Genomic DNA, 18,870 nt, shown 5'->3' with positions numbered 1-18,870 from the left:
CAATTCAGACAATATTTTTGGTACAATGGATATATTTTTTACCATTTCATGGAAAATAATGTCTGACTTGAAGAAAATGTGAACGTACAGTACATGAACAAGAAGACAATGAACCCTTTTGAGAGTCTTCAAAATGTCAAGTGGATTTAAAACCTGCGTGGTAGCCATTAAGAATGTGCATGAGAAACTCATGGGGGGGGAGTTCTAGGATTCCGCCGTAGTGGGAAGAACTCGCACAAAGAGAGTTTTGGTGTCCAGAGATTTTACTGCCGAATCTGCCGGCACCTCTGAAAGAAAAAAGATGACAAGTGGCTTGGTTAATAGTCTTCACTGTGTGAGTGTGAGTCAGCAGAAAAGTGTTACGATAAAAAAAGATCCATAAAAGAAGGTGATCATACCAAGTAGGGCTGTAACAGTACCGTATTTTCCGGACCATAGAGCGCACCGGCTTATAAGGCTTACTGCCGATGAATGGTCTATTTTTGATCCGTTTTCATATATAAGGGCACATTAAATTAGTTATATTATTATTATTTTTTTCTAAATGTAAAACACTTCCTTGTGGTCTACATAACATGTAATGGTGGTTCTTTGGTCAAAATGTTGCATAGATGATGTTTTACAGATCATCTTCACGACGCTTTCTGACAAGTCACTTCAGGATGCGCCGTTTTGTAGGCGGTCTAATTTACGTGGCTCACCTTCGACAGCGTCTTCTCCCCATCATCTTTGTTGTAGCGGTGTAGCGTGCAAGGACGGGAGTGGAAGAAGTGTCAAAAGATGGAGCTAACTGTTTTAATGACATTCAGAATTTACTTCAATCAATAACGGAGCAGCATCTCCTCATCCGGAAACAACAACACAGGAAATGTGTCCCGTGAAAAACCATCCGACCGGAACTCTAATAACTAAAGTTCCTTGGGTGATTAACTCACTACACAGGTATGTTTTAGCGCTTTCATGGCGAGTTTACTGACAGATATAACTACGAACTTTACATTACTTTATATTAGAAATTGTAACAGCAGAGGATGAATGTCACATAACAAGAAGATAAAGAAAAAGAAGAAGCTTATCGACCACGGCGTCGCCACGGACTACAAAGGCGGACGTGCGCAATTTCTTGGGATTTATACAAATCCCAAATACAGATCAGCAGGTACCAGAAGGTAAGAAAAGTTGCTTTTGCATAATATTGCGAAACAAAACGCCAGATAATGTCTTACCTTATACACACACCATAATAATACTCCTATGTTTAATGCACCGACAATTCATCAAGCGGTGCTGCTACATAGCTTACCAAAGTCGTACTAAAACATTTTGATAGATTTTTGAGCGCCGTGTGTAATGTTCTATATTTTCAATGGAACATTTAAAATGTTGGTGTTGTTTACTTGAGACATATTGCCATCATAGTGCACTCTACATGTATCTCTTATGTTTGACTGCCATCTACTGGTCACACTTACCACTACACCTTGTACCAAATAATATAACTTCGAGGTGGGTAAACTCAACCAAACTTATTTTTTACATTAGGCGCACCGGATTATAAAGCGCACTGTCGAGTTTTGAAAATAAAAAAAAAAGGATTTTAAGTGCGCCTTATAGTCCCGAAAATACGGTACATGTGTTCCTTTTTCAGTCGGTACATTTGGTAGTGAAGTGATTTATATTTATATAGTGCCTTTTCTCTAGTGACTCAAAGTGCTGTACATTGAGAGACCCATTATCTACATTTAAGCCACATTTACACCAGTGCGGGGGAGCGCACGGGGAGCCAGGTTGGTGAAGTGTCTTGCCCAAAAGCAGTGACGTGGAAGGCGGAACCTGGATTCGAACTAGGAACCCTCAAGTTAATGGTCGGCCGCTCTTATCGGAGCCACGCCACACCACTTGGTAAATAGGCTGTACTTTAACAATACTGTTCGCTACGTACCTCGGTTTTAGGTCACTGTTTGGTTCATTTTGGGTACAGTATGGGAACAAAATCATTCAATTCGCCAGAATCTGATTCGACTATCAAGCGTGCAGTCGAATTGGCTGACATTGAACCCCCTTCCTTCCTCCCAAGACAACAGTCGTCGAACACAAAGCTTGTCGTGCCACCAAACATCTCCGGTGGACTGAAGCTGGGACGAGCCGCCTGTCAGTTCGTTCGGGCAGGAGGCTCCCCTCACTGCTCCCTTGTGGAAACTAATGATTCTTATGCCCATTCAACTACGGAAACTTTGTTAACGACGTCAAGTTTGTCGCTATGCCAGAGCTAAAGCTGACACAAACCCAAGGACCTCACTGAACTATTCAATCCTTGCCGTGTTTATCTGGCTGTTTTAGCGTCTTGGAAATGTATTTTAGCATCTTGTAAATATTATAGGCATAAGATAGTACCATTTGACTACATGGGGGTGCCCATGGCTGCTGCTGAGCATACATTTTTCCACATAGAATGTCTCCACTTTTGTTAAATATCATATTTTGATATTTGATACGCTGGGGCACACAACTGAAGATGTGTCCCAATGGTGGAAAAGCCTCCCAGCAGTGTCACCTAGCCTCACTTAGGTATGCGGTCAGGTGCAAGCCTGGCTCAGGGAGGAGGACGCCCCTGCCATGCAGAGTCCCCAGGGATTGTACCAACTAGTCCTTTCAACAAATTATGAAGTCTGGAGAAGATCCAGTGACCGCTGCGAAAGAGCAACTGACAATCAGGGAAAGACCAGATGACGGCCTGGAAAGACTGCTGACTGGAGGGAATAGACCCCAACGGGGCTGGTGTGGGTTAGCAACTCTACCGGCAGGACCCAGCGCTGCATAGCGTTCCTGGTTCCACCCATCATTGCTACGGAAAAGCCAAAGAAGAAAATACCCCTTGGGTCTGCGGGGGCGGAAGATGACCCATTACGGACGGATCTCACAGTGACAGACCACGGAACGGAACAGACAACGAACAGAACGACCAGCACAACTAATGGTCCGCCAACAGGACAAACGCTGCAGAGCTGCATTTGTGGCTGGTCAAAAATAACAACAGCGAAGGGCCTTAAAATCCATCAAGGCAAGAGGAAATGCCTCAGCAAGCTCAACGAAGTGTCTCGCATTGACCAGTACTTCTTAAGAAGTAGGCCAAATCAGTCGAGTGAAGCCCGGAGGCAGGAGAACCCCCACAGTCCTCAGGGTATCAGTACCTCGAAAGAAGCTCCACGTCGCATAGACCCTCTAGCATTTTCCAGCCTGGAGCCTAACCAGCCACAGCCAGCAGCAGCCTCCAGATCGGAGCCCAACCAGCCAGCACCAGTCCTGCAGCAGCCAGCTGCAGTCTCCAACATTGAGCCCAGCCAACCTCTGCCTGCAACAGAAAGGAAGATGGAAGGAAGGAAAGCCCAGATCCTGTGGCCCAAGTCCAACCAGAAGAGAGAGTGGGAGACCGTTGACTCAGACTTGGTCCTCCTTCTAGAACAACAGAAGGGTCCTGTTGAAAGAAAACTGGACAACATGGGAGCCACCATCTACAGCTATGGTGCCGAAAGATTTGGGGTAAAGAGCAAGGCTCAAAGGCAGCAAAAAGGCCCTCCCTCCTCGAACCAACCAAAGTCCAGAAGGCAGCGTGAAATTGACAGCTTGGTGAAAGAAAGAAGACAATTGAGGAAGCAATGGAGAAAGGCAACCGAAATAGAAAGAGGGGGGATTGAAGTTCTGCAGGCTGAAATAAAGCAACGACTGACAAAGCTGCGAAGAGCAGAGCACCTCAGACGACAACGCAAGAGGAAAGAACGGACAAGAACCCTCTTCTATAGCAATCCCTACAGTTTTGTCAAAGGTCTTTTTGAGCAAGAGAAGAGTGGGAGCCTCAAAGTGCCCATAAAAGACCTGGAGGAGCACCTGAGGAAGACCTACACCGACGGCCAGAGGCATGAGCCAGTAACTGTCCCGCCCGACATGCCACCAATTCATGCACCTGAACACCAAATGGACATAAGATCTCCCACATGGAGCGAGGTGGAGAAGACCGTGAAGCAGGCAAGATCAGCATCATCACCCGGGCCCAATGGTATCCCGTATAGGCTTTATAAGAACACCCCCAGAGTCTTAAGATACCTTTGGAAGCTGATGAAGGTAGCATGGCAGAAGGGAGTGATACCGAAAGCTTGGCGAAGAGCAGGAGGCATCCTGATCCCCAAAGAGAAGGACTCGTCATCCATTGGCCAGTTTCGCCAGATCAGCTTGCTGAATGTAGAGGGGAAGATTTTCTTCAGTGTCCTTGCCCAGAGACTCTCTACGTTCCTGCAAAGAAACAGCTTTATTGATACATCGGTGCAGAAAGCTGGGATCCAGGGTTTCTCAGGATGCTTGGAACATGCCAATATAATCTGGCACCAGATACAAACTGCAAAAAAAGAACAGAGAGACCTACATGTGGTATTCTTAGACCTTGCCAACGCCTTTGGGTCAGTCCCTCATAAGATCTTGTGGACGGCCTTCAATTTCTTTGGTGTACCTAACCAAGTCACTGAACTGGTCAAGAGTTACTTTCAGGATCTCCAGTTCTGCGTAACAGTTGAGGGAAACACCACCTCCTGGCAGCATCTGGAAATTGGCATTATGGCGGGCTGCACAGTTTCCCCTCTGGCATTCGTCATGGCAATGGAGTTGGTCATACGGGCATCCCAGTGGGTAGTGGGAGGTGAGAGGACCAAGAGTGGCCTACGTCTTCCGCCAATTAGAGCCTTTATGGATGACATGACCGTCATTACAACAACAAAACCATGCACCAGACGCTTGCTGCAGAAACTTCAGGAAAACATTCAATGGGCACGGATGGACTTCAAGCCAAGCAAGTCACGCAGCATCTCCATCATAAAAGGCCAACTAACAGGTGAGCGGTTCCACATCAGCGAGGAACCAATTCCAACACTCCTAGAGAAGCCCATCAAGAGCCTCGGAAGATGGTATAATGCAGATCTCAGAGACACCCAGCAACTTGAACAACTGCGGCAGGACACGGCTAACGGCCTCAGGCAGATTAATAGCACTGCACTACCAGGGAAACTGAAGCTCTGGTGCCTCCAGTTTGGGTTGCTACCCAGACTCCGGTGGCCGTTAACTATGTACGAGGTCTCAATAAGCCATGCTACTCGCTTGGAAAGGCTAGTGAACTCGCATGTAAGGAAGTGGCTCGGACTTCCAAAGTGCTTCAGCAGCGTTGGACTCTACAGCGACGGAGCCCTGTCGCTGCCAATTTCTAGCCTGGTCGAAGAGTTCAAATGTGCCAAGGTGAGGCTGGAGATGTCCCTCACTGACTCCCGGGACCCTGTAGTGAGAGCCGCCGCTCCTTGCCTCGTTACAGGGCGGAAGTGGACCCCAGTCACAGCTGTGCTACAGGCCAAATCAGCTTTGCTCCATCGTGACGTAGTGGGCCACGTCCAACAAGGCAGAGGAGGCTTTGGCCTTGGAACCGTAACTCCTCTCTGGCAAAAGGCATCTGCAACCGAACGTCGAACTATGGTTGTAGAGGAAGTGCGTCGTCAGGAGGAAACAGCCAGACGTTCCAAAGCTGCAACACAAGCCAAACAGGGCCGCTGGACAAGGTGGGAGGGTGTTGAAAGGAAAAAACTCACATGGAGCGAACTTTGGGGCATGGAATCCAACAGGCTGAGTTTCATTGTTCGAGCAACATATGATGCGCTACCATCTCCCATAAACCTGCAACAATGGTTTGGAAAGGACCCATCCTGTCCCCTGTGTACAACCCCAGCAACACTCAAGCACATAATGGTTGGCTGTAGAACCAGCCTCACTCAAGGCAGATATACGTGGAGACATAACCAGGTCCTCAGATGTCTAGCTGACAAACTTGAGTGCAGGAGGATATCCATCAACGCCCAACCCATCAACAACCAGGATGTGTGCCGACACCTACCAGCGTTTGTTCGGGAGGGGGAAAAGCTGAAGACAGGACCTTCAAATCCTGATCTAAGCCCGTTGAATGCAGCCAGGGACTGGCAGATGCGAGTCGACTTAGATCAGAGGCTAATTTTCCCCCCGGCGATCGCAACGACCACCCTGCGTCCAGACCTCGTCCTATGGTCTGAAACCTCCCATATTGTCTATATCATTGAACTGACAGTTCCGTGGGAGGATGCCATCGAAGAAGCATATGAACGCAAGAAGCTGCGGTACTCCAACCTTGCAGCTGAGGCACAGGACAGAGGCTGGAGGGTAAGGGTGTGCCCAGTGGAGGTGGGCTGTAGGGGCTTTGTAGCTAGCACAACAGCAAAGCTCCTTAGGGAGGTTGGAGTCAGGGGGCAGGCTCACAGACAGGCCATTAAAGAGCTGGCCAACACAGCAGAGAGGACGAGCCATTGGTTGTGGTTGAGGAGGAGTGACACCAGCTGGGCTGCTAAGGCTAACACCTAATGGGACACACACACCCAGGGATTTGATCACCCTGGGGTGGGCCCTTCCTCAGCAGAGGGTGTCTTGTGGTAAGCCGGGCCGAAACACCCCGTGACGCTGGGGCACACAACTGAAGATGTGTCCCAATGGTGGAAAAGCCTCCCAGCAGTGTCACCTAGCCTCACTTAGGTATGCGGTCAGGTGCAAGCCTGGCTCAGGGAGGAGGACGCCCCTGCCATGCAGAGTCCCCAGGGATTGTACCAACTAGTCCTTTCAACAAAAAAAAAAATTTGATACAGAAGACCTACATTTAGATAGTCTTTAGAGTGTAATGGATCATTTTTATCTACCTAAAATTTTTGTTGTCACTAGAAAGCGATTGCTGCTTCCTGGTGTATCGTTGTGTGTTTAATATGGCTGGCCATCTATTTTGGCCTGCCACATCTCTCTCTCTAAAAACTAGTTGTATGCACACAAGAATATTTTCTTAATAATGTTGGTAAGATTGTTCTACATGGGCTAATTGTTCTCCGTACCAAGGCCAGACGCGCCGCTTCGCCCCGGAGGTGTAGCTTTCTGCTGCAAAGCTAATAATCCTTAGACAGGTTTACATACAGACACTTTTGTTACGACATTTACTCCCTCTCTTTAGTCAAATTTGATATCCTGTGGATACCTTGTTTGATATCCTTTGGGCACCCCTGCTGTAGATGCTAACTGTTTATGACCACTGTAGTCTTAGTACTGTAGTATATTTGTTCATCCTATGAGGGGAATGTGTTCAGAAAAGACAAGGAAAACTAAAAAAATTCAGATAGTGGAGGAAATGAATAGATCATATCATAAACAAGATGAATGATCAGGTCTTGTCAAACAAAACCACATTTAAATAAATATTGAACAATTCAAGGTAAGATTTTTTCCCAAATTGGGAAAACTGGGTTGGGTGGTTATGTTTTAGGAGGGCATCCAAGTTTGTTGTGTTCCACTATGGAACAAACCTGTCCAGGTATTAAGACCGGTGCAGAGAGTGAACCCTCTTTCATCTTGTTTTGAGGACAACGAACACGCACGAAACTGATCGAGGACAACAAAATTAGCACGTTTATTTTAATTTATCGCTCAATGGATTATCGCCCCAGGCCTATGGTCTCGTAGTTTGCAAGTTTTTATGCTTAATTTTAAAAATCATTAAAAGTAAGCAGTTTTTTGTTTTGCATTTTGTTCCCTTTAAACAAACCGTGACCTTAAAACTGAAGTAGGTATTGAACCTGGACTGTCACGTACCGTTGCACACGCCTGATCATAGACAAGTCTATCACATTCGCTGATATGACAATTTACCTAATAATCGCTCCAGAGTTCTTACAACTTCCAAACCAGTGACTAAACTAGATAGCAAAACAGTACCATCTTTGTATCTTACCTCGACTGAGCTCCTGGTCCAGGTACAGTCTGAGCAGTCTGCTGCGCAGGCCAAAAACCTTGGCAACCTCTAACAGCAGGTCCGAATAATCCAACCCTTTTTGGCCAGCTGGGTTGACCAGCAGGAGGGTAGCCACTTCTCCTGTTTGGCACTCTGCAGGAGGCAGACAAACTTTACTAATGAGTCTACAAATGAGGACATTGATCTAGCCGACCAGAAGGAGGCGCTTTGATGCAAAACAACCACCAAGCAATGCATGGAAGAAGACCTAAGGTCCAACGCTTTTGGGTGCTGGTTGACCTGTTAGAATTTTGAAATTGTCTGGTCTCAGGTCAAACTGCACCATCCTAAAATATTTGGGACAGAACACACCTTTACTTTGAAGGACAAGTGATGATTTTGACAAAAGTATTGAGACAATGCTGGATTGCTTTGAATGAGAGTGACATGTTGTCCAATTCACACGTTCTTCTATTGACAGCCATCATCATCATCATCATCGAGTCTTTTAGGAACGATTGTCGCAAGAAAAATCTAAAAAAAAAGCATCACACATGCAAATCTTTGATGTTGGAGAAAATGACTGAGGTATGCTCGGATGTTTTTCAATGCATGCTTTGTCCAGGGTGTGGCAATCTTTACTACCGTATTTTTCGGAGTATAAGTCGCACGGGCCGAAAATGCATAATAAAGAAGGAAAAAAACATATATAAGTCGCACTGTAATATTTTTCTATTTTGTTTCCATTTATACCCCCATTATTTACTTTTTTAAATTCGATCTCAAGTATAAGTCGCATTTTTGGGGGAAATGTATTTGATAAAACCCAACACCAAGAATAGACATTTGAAAGGCAATTTCAAATAAATAAAGAATAGTGAACAACAGGCTGAATAAGTGTACGTTATATGACGCATAAATAACCAACTGAGAACGTGCCTGGTATGTTAACGTAACATATTATGGTAAGAGTCATTCAAATAACTATAACATATAGAACATGCTATACGTTTACAAAACAATCTGTCACTCCTAATCGCTAAATCCCATGAAATCTTATACATCTAGTGTTTTACGTGAATGAGCTAAATAATATTGTTTGGTATTTTACAGTAATGTGTTAATCATTTCACACATAAGTCGCTCTTGAGTATAAGTCGCACCCCCGGCCAAACTATGAATAAAACTGCGACTTATAGTCCTAAAAATACGGTAGATTGACCGATATGTTTTTTAAAGGCCGATACAGATTCTGATTATTGGCAGTCAAAGAGGCCGATAATCGATATTTGGAGCCGATATTCATTTGCAGTAAAAGTTATCTAAACATGATTAAAATATGTCAGTAAAAAACAGCGGGACAAAGCTTTTAAGTTTTTTTCTCCAACATATTTATTTAGGAAACGTCGGCCTCCCAGCTGGCCTGGGAACGCCTCGGGATCCCACGGGAAGAGCTGGACGAAGTGGCTGGGGAGAGGGAAGTCTGGGTTTCCCTGCTTAGGCTGCTGCCCCCGCGACCCGACCTCGGATAAGCGGAAGAAGATGGATGGATGGCCCAGTAGCGACATAATGTTATGGAGTGCTAATGTTGTGGTTAATGTAGCACCAAAAACATCAGGGGATTTCACAAACACCTTTATTATGTGTGTCTAAGAGTAACATCGACATTTGCAATTTAAAATATTGGAAATCTCCTGGGAAAATTGGAAAACTATAAGGTTACTCGACACAATAAATCGCCATCTACTAAATTTTATAAACATTTATGACGGTTAATGGTTTTAATACTGCTTGTAAGGAACCCTGAAAAATGTAATAAAACAATGCTTTAGAGCCCATCAACATCCAGGGCCGGGAGGTGGCAGTTGTGGGGCAGTACAACCGGGAGCCTTTTGGCCATGAAGACCAGCTGCTGGGTCTCTGCCACACCAGAGTCCGTTTGGAGAGACTGGAGGAGATGCGGAAGAAGAGACAGGGCTCAGCGCCAGGACAGACAAGCTTCACAGTGTCTTGGCTGAATGAGCAGGTATCGGACACCTCGGTCTCCTTGGACGTATCCTCGCTCATCCATGCAGACTGGACACTGGCCGAGAGTTAGTGGGTGGAGTCGGCTCACTTGGTTGCTTTGTTGGGTCTGCTCCTGTCTCTGGCCATGCTACCCCCACCCCAGCAGACGATGGCATGGAACACTGCAGAGGCCATCACAGTGTGTATGTTTAGTTTTTTTTGTTGTTGTTTTACTTTTGTGGCTGTATGTAGAAGTGGCTGTTTGCATCAGCTCTGCTCTTTTAATGTCTTTAATGTCCTTTGTGTTCTTTGACGTTTCCCTCTTACACACATGTTTATGTGTGCTAGGGTTTTGAGTTTTTTTTTTCTTTGGCCTCAGTCTGGACCTCTATCCAGGGGCCCAGGCTTAGACTGATTTTTTTTTTCTCACCCCCAAACGTTTACCTGTTTCTTACCTTTTTTATAAGGGGCGCCGGAAGTTGGCAGACCCGTCAGCGATCCTGTTCTGTCTCCCTGTAATGTTTGTCTGATCTTGAATGGGATTGTGCTGAAAATCTTAACTTGCCCTCGGGGATTACCGTAATAAAGTATTTCTGATTCTGATCTTGGAGTCCACCTGAACAGCAGACTGGACTGGAAAGAAAACAGCAAAGCTGTATACAAGAAGGGCATGAGCAGACTTTTTTTCTGAGGAAGCTTAGGTCCTTTCATGTGTGCAGCAAGCTATGGGAGATATTTTTCAGTCTGTTGTGGCCAGTGCCCTGTACTTTGCAGTGTTTTGTTGGGGGAGCAGCACAAGCAAAAGGGACTTAAACCGGTTTGACAAACTGATCCGGAAAGCCGGCCAAACTATTGGCACGCAGTTGGAGGCGTTTGCGTCAGTGAGGGACAGGAGGACACTGGACAAACTGCTCGCCATCATGGACAATCCTGCCCACCCACTCCACCAGACAATTGAGAGACAGTGGAGTTCATACTCCAACAGGCTCCTTCAGCTTCGTTCCCACAGTGTTCGATTCAAGAACTCCTTCTTCCAGCTGTACAATCACTCGTCATACAGCAATAGATGATATCTGTCTATTACCTGACCGCTTCCATGTTAGCTACCTCTCTTTGTTTATAATGTATATTTTCTGCTGGATCTACTCTCCATTTTATGCTGTACTTTTCCTTTTTTTTTTTTTGCTGCAGCTGTTACATATACTGTAATATTGTACATGGCAATTGGGATTTGTTATATATTGTATATATTATATGAAAATAGATTACAATATAATGATATAATATATCAGTATATATTTTATACTGTATATATAATATGTAAATATTACATATGTTACATTTTATATTGCTACTATGGTACATTTTTAGTCTACTTTATACCTGCGTTATCCTTTCCATCCTTTGTAACTGAGCTACTGTGTGGAACAATTTCCCTTGTGGATCAATAAAGTTTGTCTAAGTCTCCGCTGGGCACCTTTATGTGGCTTAAAGTTGAGACATTTTTCAAGCTGGCGCACATAATTTATTCCTGGAAGTTACAGAAAAAATGGGAATGTGTGAGCTTAGGCCTGTTCTTTAACTACATAATAAGTCTCCTATTTGTCAAGATATTGACACAAAGTTTTGATTTTTGGTAAAGATATATTTTCTGTTGTCCTTATGTTCATCCATCTCTGTCACGTTATTTGATTGAATCAGAAAACATGAAACTCACGGGGTTCCTTTAATGAGCCCACACTGCGGGAATTGTAGACGGGGGCTTGTCGTGCGACTCGATCAATGCAGTAGCAAAAACACACACAAAGGGACCAGGAATACGCCAGGAAAGGACAAAATCTGGATGTCCTGGCCAAAAATGTAAAGTTTTGACAGGCAAGGAAAGGAGATGTACTGCAGGCGACCGACCAATGCAAGGAGGAGTAAAAAAAAAAGGGGGGAGAGGGTGTGTGGCCGCATGAACGCCTCGGTTGAGGAGTATCCTCATATATCAAAACATATTTGGGGAGAATTACTGCCACCTTACCGTGGTAGAGGAGTTTGCGTGTCCCAATGATCCTAGGAGCTATGTTGTCCGGGGGCTTTATGCCCCCTGGTAGGGTCTCCCAAGACAAACTGGTCCTAGGTGAGGGATCAGACAAAGAGCAGCTCGAAGACCTCAATGAAAAATAAAACTTATGGACCCAGATTTCCCTCGCCCGGACGCGGGTCACCGGGGCCCCCCTCTGGAGCCAGGCCCGGAGGTGGGGCACGATGGCGAGCGCCTGGTGGCCGGGCCTGTCCCCATGGGGCCCGGCCGGGCACAGCCCGAAGAGGCAACGTGGGTTCCCCCTCCAATGGGCTCACCACCCATAGCAGGGGTCATAGAGGTCGGGTGCGATGTGAGGTGGGCGGCAGCCGAAGGCAGGGCACTTGGCGGTCCGATCCTCGGCTACAGAAGCTAGCTCTTGGGACGTGGAACGTCACCTCGCTGGGGGCGAAGGAGCCTGAGCTAGTGCGCGAGGTGGAGAAGTTCCGACTAGACATAGTCGGACTCACTTCGACGCACAGCAAGGGCTCTGGAACCAGTTCTCTCGAGAGGGGCTGGACTCTCTTCTACTCTGGCGTTGCCGGCAGTGAGAGGCGACGGGCTGGGGTGGAAATTCTTGTTTCCCCCCGGCTCAGAGCCTGCATGTTGGAGTTCAACCCGGTGGACGAGAGGGTAGCTTCCCTCCGCCTTCGGGTGGGGGAACGGGTCCTGACTGTGGTTTGCTCTTACGCGCCAAACCGCAGCTCAGACTACCCACCCTTTTTGGATTCACTCGAGGGAGTACTTGAGAGTGCTCCCCCGGGTGATTACCTCGTTCTACTGGGGGACTTCAATGCTCATGTTGGAGCGACAGTGAAACCTTTTGGCTCATAGGACTCCTGAGGCAGCGGACAGGTACCGACAGGCCAAGCGGTGTGCGGCTTCGGCGGTCGCGGAAGCAAAAACTCGGACATGGGAGGAGTTCGGGGAAGCCATGGAAAACGACTTCCGGACGGCTTCGAAGCGATTCTGGACCACCATCCGCCGCCTCAGGAAGGGGAAGCAGTGCACTATCAACACCGTGTATGGTGAGGATGGTGTTCTGCGGATGTTGTGGATCGGTGGAGGGAATACTTCGAAGACCTCCTCAATCCCACCAACACGTCTTCCTATGAGGAAGTAGTGCCTGGGGAATCTGTGGTGGGCTCTCCTATTTCTGGGGCTGAGGTTGCTGAGGTAGTTAAAAAGCTCCTCGGTGGCAAGGCCCCGGGGGTGGATGAGATCCGCCCAGAGTTCCTTAAGGCTCTGGATGCTGTGGGGCTGTCTTGGTTGACAAGACTCTGCAGCATCGCGTGGACATCGGGGGCGGTACCTCTGGATTGGCAGACCGGGGTGGTGGTTCCTCTCTTTAAGAAGGGGAACCGGAGGGTGTGTTCTAACTATCGTGGGATCACACTCCTCAGCCTTCCCGGTAAGGTCTATTCAGGTGGGCTGGAGAGGAGGCTACGCCGGATAGTCGAACCTCGGATTCAGGAGGAACAGTGTGGTTTTCGTCCTGGTCGTGGAACTGTGGACCAGCTCTATACTCTCGGCAGGGTCCTTGAGGGTGCATGGGAGTTTGCCCAACCAGTCTACATGTGTTTTGTGGACATGGAGAAGGCATTCGACCGTGTCCCTCAGGAAGTCCTGTGGGGAGTGCTCAGAGAGTATGGGGTATCGGACTGTCTGATTGTGGCGGTCCGCTCCCTGTATGATCAGTGCCAGAGTTTGGTCCGCATTGCCGGCAGTAAGTTGGACACGTTTCCAGTGAGAGTTGGACTCCGCCAAGGCTGCCCTTTGTCACCGATTCTGTTCATAACTTTTATGGACAGAATTTCTAGGCGCAGTCAAGGCGTTGAGGGGATTTGGTTTGGTGGCTGCAGGATTAGGTCTCTGCTTTTTGCAGATGATGTGGTCCTGATGGCTTCATCTGGCCAGGATCTTCAGCTCTCGCTGGATCGGTTCGCAGCTGAGTGTGAAGCGACTGGGATGAGAATCAGCACCTCCAAGTCCGAATCCATGGTTCTCGCCCGGAAAAGGGTGGAGTGCCATCTCCGGGTTGCGGAGGAGACCCTGCCCCAAGTGGCGGAGTTCAAGTACCTCGGAGTCTTGTTCACGAGTGAGGGAAGAGTGGATCGTGAGATCGACAGGCGGATCGGTGCGGCGTCTTCAGTAATGCGGACGCTGTATCGATCCGTTGTGGTGAAGAAGGAGCTGAGCTGGAAGGCAAAGCTCTCAATTTACCGGTCGATCTACGTTCCCATCCTCACCTATGGTCATGAGCTTTGGGTTATGACCGAAAGGACAAGATCACGGGTACAAGTGGCCGAAATGAGTTTCCTCCGCCGGGTGGCGGGGCTCTCCCTTAGAGATAGGGTGAGAAGCTCTGCCATCCGGGGGGAGCTCAAAGTAAAGCCGCTGCTCCTCCACATCGAGAGGAGCCAGATGAGGTGGTTCGGGCATCTGGTCAGGATGCCACCCGAACGCCTCCCTAGGGAGGTGTTAGGGCACGTCCGACCGGTAGGAGGCCACGGGGAAGACCCAGGACACGTTGGGAAGACTATGTCTCCCGGCTGGCCTGGGAACGCCTCGGGATCCCCCGGGAGGAGCTGGACGAAGTGGCTGGGGAGAGGGAAGTCTGGGCTTCCCTGCTTAAGCTGCTGCCCCCGCGACCCGACCTCGGATAAGCGGAAGAAGATGGATGGATGGATGGATACTGACAATGAAAATTGTTTTTATTATTAAATGAATTAAATAAATAGAAAATTGGGCTGCGGCAAAAATAACGTTTCTAGCAGTGGTTATTATTTATCTAATTCCATATTTTTTCTTTAAATACTAAATACTGGTATCATATATGTACCTGTATATATTGTATCTGCTGATGTAGTTAAGTTGGAGTTGTGTACAAAAAAAAAAAGTGCAGCTGGCTCCAGCCCCCCGCAGGGGTCTAGGAGTAAAAAAAAATGGATGGATGGATGGATGGATGGGGCTTGTTTGTGGGGGCTATAAAAGATTTTAAATAAAAAATAAATGAAATCACATTAGAGTGAGTGTGAATGTTGTCTGTCTATCTGTGTTGGCCCTGCGATGAGGTGGCGACTTGTCCAGGGTGTACCCCGCCTTCCGCCCGATTGTAGCTGAGATAGGCTCCAGCGCCCCCCCGCGACCCCGAAGGGAATAAGCGGTAGAAGATGGATGGATGGATGGATTACATTTTACTTGTACACACATTAAAGGCCATACTATAAAAGAAAAACACAAAGCTTTGATGTTGAGTGTTTTTTCTTGACACCCAAACCCCAAAGTTAGGACACCTTGTGCTAAAGAAAAACGGTGCTTTCCATTAACCTCGTAAATTGGAAGTCGGAGCTGGGAAAGATGTCATGGCCAAGTTTAGAGCGTTCCAGTTATGAAGTCGGAAATCAAGGTGGCCACTTATGTGCTTGCCTCATCTAAATATAAACAACTTATGGAAAAATATGCACTCTTTCTGCAACCCTCAGATACGGTGGATGAAGAGGTAACCCAACGAGGCCATTGCTAGCAATATAAAACGTATGAAAGACATGAAAAAATTTGATTCACAATACAGTAAACATTACTACAAAACCCAAAACCAGTGAAGTTGGCATGTTGCGTAAATGGTAAAAAAAAAACAGAATACAATGATTTGCAAATCCTTTTCAACCTATATTCAATTGAATAGATAGATAGATAGATAGTACTTTATCTATCTATTCAATTGAATAGACTGCAAAGACAAGATATTTAATGTTCCAACTGAGAAACTTATTTTTTTGCAAATAATCATTAACTTAGACACATTACAAAAAAGTTGTCACAGGGGCATTGTTACCACTGTGTTACATGGCCTTTCCTTTTAACAACACTCAGTAAACGTTTATGAACTGAGGAGAGCAATTTTTTAAACTTCAGGTGGAATTCTTTCCCATTCTTGCTTGATTTACAGCTTAAGTTGTTCAACAGTCCGGGCTCTCTGTTGTCGTATTTTACGCTGCATAGTGCGCCACACAATCTTTAATGTGTACTCGTCAGATCACTGACAAATCCATTTTAGATGAGCGCGGGCTCAGCAAAGCCGGCAACGTTTCTGGGTGTTGTTGATAAATGACGTTCGCTTTGCATGGTAGAGTTTTAACTTGCACTTACAGATGTAGCAACCAACTGTAGTTACTGACAGTGGTTTTCTGAAGTGTTCCTGAGCCCATGATGTGATATCCTTTACACACCGATGTCGCTTTTTGATACAGTACCGCCTGAGGGATCGAAGGTCACAGGCATTCAACGTGCAGTGATTACGTGCAGTGATTTCTCCAGATTCTCTGGACCTTTTGATGATATTACGGACCGTAGATGGTGAAATCCCTAAATTCCTTGCAATAGCTCGTTGAGAAATGTTGTTCTTAAACTGTTCGACAATTTGCACACACATTTGTTCACAAAGTGGTGACCCTCGCCCCATCCTTGTTTGTGAATGACTCAGCATGCCATGAAAGCTGATTTTATACCCAATCATGGCACCCACCTGTTCCCAAATAGCCTGTTCACCTGTGGGATGTTCCAAATAAGTGTTTGATGAGCATTCCTCAACTTTCTCAGTCTTTTTTGCCACTTATGCCAGCTTTTTTGAAACATGGTGCAGGCATCAAATTCCAAATGAGCTGATATTTGCAAAAAATAACAGTTTACCAGTTCGAACATTAAATATCTTGTCTTTGCAGTCTATTTTCAATTGAATATAAGTTGAGAAGAATTTGCAAATCATTGTATTCTGTTTTTATTTACCATTTACACAACATGCCAACTTCACTGGTTTTGGGTTTTGTATATATAAATGTCCTACAATATAACGTTTACAGATGTTTTAGTGCGACAAAAAATAGTCAAAAGTGCTAATAATGGATATTACAGAAGCTTCTATATCCTAGAACTCCTCGACTTTGTGCAGACTTCAGAGTACAAATGGAAGGCTCCCAAAGCCTACAATTTAGAAAGGTCTTGTGTGACATTATGCATGACAGCTTAAATTCCGAATTGTACGATTTAGGAGGTTGCACTAAAGTGGTTTATATTTGTGGGAATTGTGACTCTTTTTTTAATTTGTTCTCTTACCAGCTGGCTGTGCGTTGCAGAGCACCAGGTTAACGTAAGGACACAAGGGGGCGCTGCTGTTGGGGTCAGGACCGGGGGAGGCGTAGTCTGTCGTCAACAAGGTTTTGCCGCTCAGAGTCTGCAGATTTGTTGTTTTGGTCAACTCTGTGGAAAGATGTTGACAACACATTATCATTGTCGTTCATTTGAACGCGGTTTGTGTTGGAATAGTGTAACATCTGAGACAAAAAGTGTTCACCTTTGCCGTCGTTAAAGACTTTAAGTATGGTGTTGTTGGTTCCAAAAATGTTGCCGCACACGCTCTTCAGCTTGTCCAACCCCAGACCGTTATCACCTTTGGGGTTCTCCAGCAGCACAACACCCGCTGAACAAGAAAGCAGGATATATGGGAAACAAATTAAAATCAGAATCAACAAGCAGTGTGCATTTCCATCTTTTTATCTTCAACCTTGCTCTTTGCCCTTGACGGTCACTCTGAGGTTGACGTAAGCACACGCCGGTCCGTTTAAAGGAGCTCGAGGCCCCGAAGATCCCTTTACAATCGTTAGCTCCAAGTGTGAGCCCTTCAGCTGCACCAAACATGGTCGAAAAAGAGAAAAAAAAGGGGAAACATACGTCAATCAATACACACTAACAATTGTGTATTTTTGCTAACACAGTAGAACCTGCAATGTCAAACACAATGACACAGTTGTATTGACTTCAAAGCAACTTATCCCATAAGGCAGTGGTTCTCAGACTTTTTTCACCAAGTACCACTTCAGAAAACACTTGGTTCTCTAAGCACCACCATCATGACCAACATTAAAATACAGTAGCGTAGTAGGCCTAAAATTTCCTTTAAAAAAAAGTTGTATTTAACCAGTGTATATTAGGGATGTCTGTCTACATGTTAATGTATAAAACTACAGTATGATCAATTTCAAATGAGATTTGACACGAGAAAAAAATGGTGACATTATTTTTAGGCTTTTGTGGGCCATAAATACAATGTGGCGGGCTAAATTTGGTTCCCGTATCTTAATTTTGACTACGGTGCATTTGGAAAAAATTATTTTTTTGACTTTTAAGGCATCTTTTGCTGATTGAACGCCAAATTGTAGTTGGTTCCATTGTATGTATAGTGCCTGATTTACAGTTAGCACATACTTGCCAACCCTCCCGTTTTTAGCGGGAGAATCCCGGTATTCAGCGCCTCTCCCGACAACCGCCCGGCAGAGATTTTCTCCCGACAAACTCCCGGTATTCAGCCGGAGCTGGAGGCCACGCCACCTCCAGCTCAATGCGGACCTGAGACTGAGTGGGGACAGCCTGTTCTCACGTCCGCTTTCCCACAATATAAACAGCTTGCCTAACGAATTCAAACGAATGGAAACAACAATTTCAGTTCATCCAGGACAGTTCGAAGGGGAAGGTGTATGTTGCCTGTAAATATGTAGAACAGACTTCTCCATTGAACACGGTGGCCGAAATGATACTCATCATGAACGGAGAAGTTAAACAGGACAATACTGCCATCTAATGGATAGCCACCGGAACACTGAAATTCAAGTATTTCTTTTATGTAAATAAAATAAATAAATATATATATATATATAGCTAGAATTCACTGAAAGTCAAGTATTTCATATATATATATATATATATATATATATATATATATATATATATATGAAATACTCGGATTGGTGAGTTCTAGCTGTAAATAACCACGCCCCCCGCCCCAACACATCTATACCTTTGGCCATTCTAAACCAGTAGTTTCCAGGAGTTATCTCATCCTGTGAGAAGCCTCCGTTTTACTAATGATTTACAATGTTGAATTAAAGTACAACATTTCTGTCAACAAAGATTT

The 18,870-nt window shown here is 45.8% G+C and overlaps 1 protein-coding gene across 1 annotated transcript in view; it reads right to left on the bottom strand.

Moving 5' to 3' along the window:
• Positions 1–18,870, bottom strand: part of LOC133643563 (isoleucine--tRNA ligase, cytoplasmic-like) — a 144,789-nt gene that overhangs the window by 307 nt on the left and 125,612 nt on the right. The window contains exons 30-34 of the mRNA XM_062038213.1: positions 17,464–17,584; positions 17,254–17,379; positions 17,016–17,159; positions 7,826–7,978; positions 1–287 (exon numbers count right to left, since the gene is read on the bottom strand). The exon at positions 1–287 is cut by the window's left edge and continues 307 nt beyond it. Coding sequence (XP_061894197.1) covers positions 205–287; positions 7,826–7,978; positions 17,016–17,159; positions 17,254–17,379; positions 17,464–17,584 — 627 coding nt within the window. The 3' untranslated portion in view covers positions 1–204. The remainder of the gene's footprint in view (positions 288–7,825; positions 7,979–17,015; positions 17,160–17,253; positions 17,380–17,463; positions 17,585–18,870) is intronic.

Source organism: Entelurus aequoreus, linkage group LG26, assembly GCF_033978785.1.
Source record: "Entelurus aequoreus isolate RoL-2023_Sb linkage group LG26, RoL_Eaeq_v1.1, whole genome shotgun sequence".
NCBI lineage: Eukaryota > Metazoa > Chordata > Actinopteri > Syngnathiformes > Syngnathidae > Entelurus > Entelurus aequoreus.
The sequence above is the reverse complement of the archived record's forward strand: the minus strand, read 5'-3'. Positions and strand labels throughout refer to the sequence as shown.